Source organism: Hippocampus comes, unplaced genomic scaffold (genome assembly GCF_001891065.2).
Source record: "Hippocampus comes isolate QL1 unplaced genomic scaffold, H_comes_QL1_v1.1 scaffold56, whole genome shotgun sequence".
In the NCBI taxonomy this organism is placed as follows: domain Eukaryota; kingdom Metazoa; phylum Chordata; class Actinopteri; order Syngnathiformes; family Syngnathidae; genus Hippocampus; species Hippocampus comes.
The window spans coordinates 275,748-284,142 of record NW_017842056.1 but is presented as its reverse complement, the minus strand read 5'-3'; the positions used below and the strand labels follow the sequence as shown (position 1 = coordinate 284,142).

At 51.1% G+C, this 8,395-nt stretch overlaps 1 protein-coding gene across 1 annotated transcript in view; it reads right to left on the bottom strand.

The window, feature by feature from the left end:
* The window catches only part of cacna1fb (calcium channel, voltage-dependent, L type, alpha 1F subunit), a 31,138-nt gene that overhangs the window by 4,123 nt on the left and 18,620 nt on the right, over positions 1-8,395 (bottom strand). Inside the window, exons 19-44 of the mRNA XM_019860839.1 lie at positions 8,304-8,358; positions 8,173-8,233; positions 7,850-7,952; positions 7,633-7,762; positions 5,972-6,031; positions 5,797-5,903; positions 5,241-5,328; positions 5,003-5,110; positions 4,662-4,714; positions 4,426-4,572; positions 4,132-4,333; positions 3,879-4,037; positions 3,520-3,630; positions 3,344-3,427; positions 3,079-3,207; positions 2,741-2,806; positions 2,538-2,629; positions 2,304-2,463; positions 1,723-1,850; positions 1,531-1,627; positions 1,337-1,439; positions 1,162-1,263; positions 881-1,011; positions 664-810; positions 340-602; positions 93-200 (exon numbers count right to left, since the gene is read on the bottom strand). Of these exons, the coding sequence (XP_019716398.1) occupies positions 93-200; positions 340-602; positions 664-810; positions 881-1,011; positions 1,162-1,263; positions 1,337-1,439; positions 1,531-1,627; positions 1,723-1,850; positions 2,304-2,463; positions 2,538-2,629; positions 2,741-2,806; positions 3,079-3,207; positions 3,344-3,427; positions 3,520-3,630; positions 3,879-4,037; positions 4,132-4,333; positions 4,426-4,572; positions 4,662-4,714; positions 5,003-5,110; positions 5,241-5,328; positions 5,797-5,903; positions 5,972-6,031; positions 7,633-7,762; positions 7,850-7,952; positions 8,173-8,233; positions 8,304-8,358 (2,994 nt within the window). The remainder of the gene's footprint in view (positions 1-92; positions 201-339; positions 603-663; positions 811-880; positions 1,012-1,161; positions 1,264-1,336; positions 1,440-1,530; positions 1,628-1,722; positions 1,851-2,303; positions 2,464-2,537; positions 2,630-2,740; positions 2,807-3,078; positions 3,208-3,343; positions 3,428-3,519; positions 3,631-3,878; positions 4,038-4,131; positions 4,334-4,425; positions 4,573-4,661; positions 4,715-5,002; positions 5,111-5,240; positions 5,329-5,796; positions 5,904-5,971; positions 6,032-7,632; positions 7,763-7,849; positions 7,953-8,172; positions 8,234-8,303; positions 8,359-8,395) is intronic.

Here is an 8,395-nt window from a genome sequence, read left to right as displayed (position 1 = left end):
GACGCGTGGGACAGCGGCCACCGTGCGTGCGTGTGTGTGTGTGTGTGTGTGTGTGTGTGTGTGTGTGTGTGTGTGTGTGTGTGTGTGTGTACCTTTCTGTGGAAGTAATGCTGTCTGCGTCATCTTCTCTTGTGTAGTAAGGTGACTCTCTGGACATGTCCATGTCTCCATTCCTCCAGTGTCTGTCCCTCAAGTCTCTCCTATCAAACAAAGCACAGCCGAGCTTCCGCCTCCATTTCGTGATTGTCGTTGAACATTCTGATTTATAGATTTGGAGTTGATCTTAATCCTTGCAGGTGAACGCATTTGCAGGTTTGACAGCAATTGGTCGTTGCTTACCGCCCATGTTTGTAATGTGACGGCCTCTTGTGGGCGCGGTCGAGGAGGCCGTTGCCGACGGAGGGCCGGCGGCGATGATGATTGACAGACGACCTCGGATTGTCTCGCCGTGACACATGAGCGTCCCAATCGCCGCCGTTTGACATTTTGCCGAGAGAACCGACCCGATGGATCAGACCGCCGTTCGCCACGCCGCCGTCAACCGTGACCCCGCCCGGACCGACGGATCCTCGCCGGTCTTTGTGCGGTCCGACTGGGTAAGTCTGCACAGGTGGGGAGACAATGAGTGTGTGCATGCGTTTGAGGACGAAAAAGAAGACCCACCTCTTCCTCGTCCCTCAAGGCCTCATCCTCCTCCTCCTCTTCCTCTTCTTCCTCTTCCTCCTCCTCTTCCTCCTCCAGGTCTTCATTGAGGGCCAGACGCATCTCTGGACCGAGATCCTGCAGGGTCTTCAGACCCGCTTTACACAGCTGCAAAAGTGCAAACACACACCCGCAATAAACGCCTGACGTATGATGGCTGACCATCTGATCGACACACCTGTACAGCCGACGGGTTGGTGGCGTCGGTCTCCACACTCAGACCGCCTCGCTCCTTCCTTTTGCGGAACTTGCGGAAGTAATCTTGGATCAGGAAGGTTGCGTAGAACTTGCCAACTGTCACTTCCTCCTCTGGGGCAGGAAACACCAAAGAAAACGGTTCGAGTCTGGTCCACAGTTGAGCATTTGCTTTCTGACTTTTGGACAGTCGACCTTGAACGGCTACGCAAACCAGCGCGCTAAGTCGAGTACTAATGCCAATGTTCAAAATAACATTTGTACCTTCATGTGGGGGGATGACTTCATCCAGAAGTTTGGGTTTCATTCTCTTCCAGATCTTCTTAATGATACCCCGAAGCTCCTCATTCTCTTGATCTGGGTTGCCTAGCAACAGCACCAACAGAGCTCATCAACGGGCGGCCGGGTCGACCGTAGCGTTCGCTTCCCGCGGTTGTACCTTCGGTCTTGATCTTCAGGGCCGTGCGGACCAGCGCAAAGAGGGTGGCGTTGAAGGTCACCATGCCGTCTGCGTTCAGAGGCATGTTCATAGCCACCAGACGCTAACAAAGAGCAACTTCAGCAGTGAGCCGCCTCTTCGGCCTGAGACCGTAGCCGACATAAAAGCTGCGTGAACACGTTAGCTTGCAGTACCTTGCAGGCGACTCTGTGAGGACAAAGTTTTCCAAAGCCAAGAGGGGGTTGTATCCTCCGAAGTAGAGCCACAACGTCCAAATGTTTAATGCGACCCCTAAGAGACACCAACACAGAAATGGAAGACTCCTACGAGTTACATTTGTGCCTTGATACTGTCATGAAGACGTTTACACCTCCTGGTGGTCGTACTTGGCCTCTGGATCGTATTCTGACCAGATCCTCTTAAACTCATCCAGGTGATGTGGGCCTAGGATGGACCAGTCGCGGGTTAGGTAGTCAAAGTTGTCCATGATGACAGCCACAAACAAGTTGATGATCTGTGGATACACACATGCACATGCGTCGCTACACACATCTGGAATAAAGTACCTTCTACTGATTTCATACATTTGTCAACACGGTGGTGATTTAGGTAAAAGAAACTTACATATTGGTGTAATTACATCGTCGTGACTGGTGGCCAAGTCGTGGTACCTTGAAGTGTAGTGGTGTGTGTGTGTGTGTGTGTGTGTGTGTGTGTGCGTGTGTGTGTTGGAATAAAATAGTGGTGACTCGTGTAAAAATTTTTACTATGTTATTACTCATGTAATAACATAGTAACAACATAATTTGTGTGTTAGTGACGTGAAGTCATATTTGCATGTGTAATAACATGTGTAACAGGGATGTAGCTAATTGGTGTGTGTGTGTGTGTGTGTGTGTGTGTGTGTGTGTGTGTGTGTGCGTGCGTGCGTGCGCGCGTGCGTGCGTGTGTGTGTGTGTACACGCACAAGGAAGGCGCACAACATGAAGAAGCTGATGAAGTAAACAATGGCAAAGTTGCTCCCGCAGCTGAACTCTTCTCCTGGCTCGTAGTCGGATTCGGGATCACAGCGTTTCCCGGGAAGACTGGCGAGCATAATCTCCTGCCACGCCTCGCCTGTCGCACACCTGCACGCACGCGCACACACACAAAGCCACGTACAGTCAGGAGGCTGAATAAGAAGTGATGATAAACAGCCGACCTGAAGAGGAGGAGGACAGCCTGAGGAAAAGTCTGGAAGTTGTTGTTCCTGTTGATCTGTGTGTGATCCTGCATGGCAATCTTCCCAAACGTCTGGTGGAGGGTCGTGCAAGTCACAAACCAGAATGCAAGGCGGTCAACTTCTCTACATAATGCAAAATGGTGAAAGTTGACTCGTCACCGATGTCCTCGGTGCACTCTCACCTGCATGCCGATGACGGCGTAGATGAAAAAGATCATGGCAATGAGCAGGGCGACGTACGGCAGCGCCTGAGAAGACACCAGAACAATTATTGAACTGCATCTCATAGCCTGTTAACTCAGTAGCGGGGATTTGGGTAAAGAAAATTGTATGATCTTAATGTCTAACATAGAAATAATCTGCACTAAATAATTGTGACTTGTGAAATACAGTGCAATAGTAATGACCTGTTTAATTAGAGAGTGATGACAAGGGTGGAAAAAGTCCTACCTACTGGTGTAATAACACAGTAATAAACAGTGTAATAACACAGTAATACAGTTGTAATAAAGAATCAGACCTGCAGCGACTTGATGAAGGTCCACAGCAAGGTGCGGATGCCCTCCCCTTTGCTCAGCAGTTTGACCAAACGCATCACTCGGAAGAGGCGGAAGAAGGTGATGGACACTCGAGAGCTGTCCTCTCCGCTCTGATACACACACACACACACACACACACACACACACACACACACACACACACACACACACCGGTCTGTGGCCTGTAATGACTTGGACAAACACACACACATACACACACTAATTTTGGGCTGTTTGTTTACGTACGCTGAACTCCGTCACTACGATGTCCACCACGCTGCCAACCACGATGAGAGCGTCAAAGGAATTCCATGCATCCACAAAGTAATGCTGCACACACACACACACACACACACACACACACACGTGTGCGCGCGTTAATGCAGTTACTGTGGCAACATTGCCTGAAAAGGACATCTCACCCGGAGTCTGAGAGCTAATAGTTTGAGTAGCATCTCCACAGTGAAGAGTCCAGTGAAAACCATGTTGAGGATGTCCATGATGTGGCTGAAAGTCTTGGACTGCTCGTAGTGCTACACACGAAAAAACACACTTGTCACACACGGCCCCACGTACGGGTGCCCCGACTTCGATCCCAACTTCCCTTAGCTGACCTCAACCACCTCCTTTGACTCCACCTTTCCTCAGCTGGACTGAGCTGGACTGGCCCCCCTTGAGCCCCACCTTTCCTCATCTTACCCGGTCCGCCCCTGTTCTGGCTTAGCTCCCCCCCCCGCCCTTTCAGCCCCGCCTTCCCACGGCTCCACCCACAGGTGTTTACCTGGACGGCGAGCGTGACGGTGTTGAGCAGGATGAGCACAAACATGACGTACTCGAAGGCCGTGGAGTTGATGATGGACCAGAACTTGTACTGGACCGGGTTCTTGGGGATGTAGAGCTTCAGGGGCTGAGCCTTCAGAGCGTATTCCACACATTGACGCTGAGGCGGACGACATGTGACGTCAATGGAGGACGAAGTGTAACGAAATGTAAGTGTGTGTGTGTGTGTGTGTGTGGGGGGGGGGGGGTGTCACCTGGTTCTTGTCCAGTTCACAGTTTTTGTACTCCTGCTCGCCCTGCTCCCTGAATGTGATGATGACGAAACCCACGAAGATGTTCATCATGAAGAAGGCAATGATGATGATGTAGACGATGAAGAAGATGGAAATTTCCACGCGGTAGTTGTAGATGGGACCCGAGTTCTCCCCGTTGGCGTCGATGGCCTTGTAGAGCAGACTGAGGGTGGGGTGGGGGGGAGGAGCTTTAAAAGTTAGAAAACCACTACTACTGCGCACGCACACACACAGACGCAGTGACAGAGCGCTTACGCAGGCCAGCCCTCAAAGGTGGACACAGTGAAGAGCGCCATCATTCCCATGAGCACGTTGTCAAAATTGAAGTCACTGTTGTGCCAAATTCTTTCCCGCACCATCGGATGATTCACGTCTCCGTCTTTGTACACCACAAACGTCCCTCTGCATGGACCAACACACGTGCACACAAACGGGTCATGTCATGGTGATTTATCCCCCCCCAAAAAAAAAGATGTTAAAATTGGCCGTACTTGCACTGCTCAGGAGTGTGTTTGGCCTCATCGGTACACCGATAGAATTTACCCTGATGAAACAACGAAACCATTTGTGATCAGTTACGCAGAACGCAGTACTTGTCCCTAGGTGTGGTTGCGAGCGCGGGTGGTTGTTCGGCTACGTGTGCCCTGGCGACCAGTTGAGGGTGTGCCTGCCCGACTGCCCGAAGGCGGCTGGGATAGTCTCTGGCAAGGCCATGACCCTCGTGAGGAGAAGCGGATTACACCACGGATGGACGGACGGATGGATGTCCTACTTGCGGTTCGGTTTGGATGAGAGTAAAGCGCGGTGGCATTTGGAAGCGGACTCTTCTCACCTTGAACAGTTGGACGCCAATGCACGCAAACATGAACTGGAGCAACGTCGTCACGATCATAATGTTCCCGATGGTCCTGATGGCCACGAACACACACTGGACCACGTGCTGTGACACACGCAAACACACACACGCACGCAGAAACATACACAAAGCTTCATCATCATCATCATTATTAAATTAAGTGAAGCTGGAGAATGCCCGGCAGCCATTTTGACCAGCACGCCCATTCGCTTACCTTGAGGCCTTTGGCTCTGTTGATGGCCCTCAGGGGCCTGAGCACACGAAGGACCCTCAGGATCTTGACCACCGAGATGGCGCTGGAACTGCACATACCAACACACTCGCACGATGCTCGAAAACGCAAGAAACATTTGGCCAAATTGCTGATTCAACTGACAAGCTGGCTGGCCGGCTTCGCTATTTCATGTTAGCCTAGCGTATCTGCTGCTAAGATATCGATCATTTGATTGATTGATTGATTGATTGATTGAATAGTGATTTGGAACGTTCTCTGCATCACCGTGAGAGGTTTACCACCCTGCTTTCTCCATGGACTTCTGGTGGAATCTTCCATCTTGCTGCTAATCACTTTCAAGATGGCCGACGACATGTTGGGTGGCAATGCTAGCTAGCTATTCCTCTGCTAATTTGGTGCCTATGAAGCAGCAGCCGGGAGTTTAGGTGCCACTTTAGGCGGTCACGAAAAGCGGCCCCAATTTGTATATTTTTCAGCAAATATTTTGAATTCTTCCTGCATAAACTTTGATTGACAAAAGAGAGTGAGTACTGACTGTAGGAAGAAAGAGACGAGTGAGACGCTGACGACGAGGAGATCCAGCAAGTTGAACCAGTTCCTGCAGAAGGAACCCTGGTGCAGGAACGCTCCGTGAACCGTCATCTGGGGCAAAGGCGGGAAGTGAGCCAGCAGCAAAAAAGCAAACCCGCGTGCGTCGTCACGCTGGCTACCTTGAACAGGATTTCCACGGTGAAGATGGAGGTGAAGGCGTAGTCGGCGTAACCTAAGACCTGGACACAAGCCATGTTCATTCGTAAATGGAAAACAACCATTTCAAATAGCAAATGAATACATGCGATCAATATTTCTTTATCCCCGCAGCATGGTGGGGAGGGGTTAGCCGTTAGCGTCTCCGCCACACAGTCAGTTCGAAGGTCTGGGGTACCAGTCACAGTTCAGACATCGCCTGTGCGGCGTTTGTATGCTTTCTCTGTGCTTGCTCGGGTTTTCTTCAAGTACTGTGACATCCGCTGCTCCACATTCTCAAAACATGCAAAATTGTGAGGATGAGAATAGGAGAGTAGATGATCATCTTTATATGTGCTCTGCGATTGGATCGTCGAGAAGGTAGATTGTGAGGGAAAAAAACTAAAGTCCAGAACTGCGGATTGATGTTGCTGGTGATCGCGGGGGAGATGAAAGGCGGGAGCGACAATCCAGATCTGATCAGTGTGTTGCTGGGGATTGTACGGTGAACAGAGGAGCTGGGTTGCGGAAACGAGGTTGGCAACCGCTGGCGGAGTACGCTCAGGCCGTGGAAAAGAGTGGGCCTCCTCCCGCCGTTCTGTGAGGGGGCAAGGTGGCCATGAGCGGAGTTAAGGCTCTTTTACGGCGGGGAACTCGGCATCAACCGACTGCGACAGGTCCTGTGGAGAGCCACGTCATTTTTGGAAATGGCCTCTGATGTTGTGTGAGTCCAACGGGTGACGAATGTTGCTGCTGTTGAGTTGTGTGATCGTGATCGTGATCGTTGATTTGATTTTTCGTGACCCGTGGTCTTCTGAAAGCTCTTCCAGACGCTTTTGCGATTGAGGCCTACGTACAGTCAACAAAGAAGTGGATAAGATGGGTTGTGGAAACGACTCCACGACGAATCATTTACAGATCGAGAAGGTATTCTGAAGTGCAGAGGTTTGAAGTAGCATGACAGTCAAACCTCGTTACGCCGTACCTGGAGGGACATCACGAATCTGTAAGTTCCAACGGTATAATAACGTACAGATTTGTTCCGATATTTTGTTCCTAAAACAAGGTCGTGGCGGCAGTTCGCTTCCCACGGTTGGTCGTAGTCAAGGCCTTTTCACTATTTTGTGAGGAAAATCCGGTCGTTATCATGACGTTTACATTATAAAGGTGTTGAACTACATGAAATCAGGACTGCGAAAATTGTGAAATCATGAAATGTGAACATTGCGGAAACGTAAACGGGGTACGTTGAAAAGTGGTTGGTCTGTAGCACTCTGAGCGATGTAACACTCCTGGGGGAAAATGGTCTGTTTGACTCGTGGGAATTGTCGTTTGTGAAGTCGACTCTGCGTACATCAACCAGCCATGAATGTAGGCCTCCGCGCACCCACCCAAAGCTAACATCTGTGCAATTGCCGGGCTCGTTGCGTGAGGACAGCTGCTGCTGCTCGCCATGTGCGTGCACGTCTGGGCTTGGTGATGTTTGTGTCAGCTGCTGACCCACTTCTGGAATAATCCGCTCAATCCACTGGCATGGAGACCTCCTGGGCTTCCGCCTTAGATGGCCATCTCTGTTGACTTTTTTTTGGGTCCCCGCAGCGCACTTGTGTTTTTTTCGAGTGGGGAACGACGGGGGAGGACTTACATTGTTCCGGAAGGAGTGCGCCCTGATGGGATCCTCAGCGGCCAATGAGCATGAGCTGAGGATGATGAAGACCAGGATGAGGTTGGTGAAGATGTGGTGGTGGATCAAAGTGTGGCACGCCACTCGGATGCTGGAGACACACACACGCGCACAAAATACGCACGCATCATGGGACATCTTTGAAGCCGGCATATGGCGAGCGGGAAGGCAAACCCACGGGTTGGTCTTGCTGAGGCAGAAGAAAGCGCTGCCTTCTGGGATGGGAAGAACCTTTTCCTTGGGTGGTGCCAGGTCAGCCATCTTCAGCTGCACGCCGCCGTCTGGTGGGAGGCCGCAAACGGTACGCGTGTTATGCTCTCAGAATGGGCATGAGAACGAGATGATGTCATCACGTTATCATGCGGCATGGAGTCATCTCACCAACTTTGCCCTCAGGATGGACTTCCTCTTCCTTGCACTAACTCGCTCATGGTAAAACACGCATGGTCACACACACACATGATCACACGCACATGATGACACTGTATGACGCCGTCTCACCATCTTCGCCTTCCGGTAGCTCCTCCTCTTCCTCGTACTCGGTGTCTTCATCAATGTCCACCTGCGGGCACGAAGTTAAAAAGTGAACGAGGAGCGCCAGATGAAATCACAGTCGGGACCTTCAGCATCACCTTCACTTCCTTCTCCTCCTCCTCCGCCTCTTCGTCCGTTCCGTCCGTCTTTTTCCTGCATGAAGACAAGCAGCAGGCTGTCAGCCTCGCTT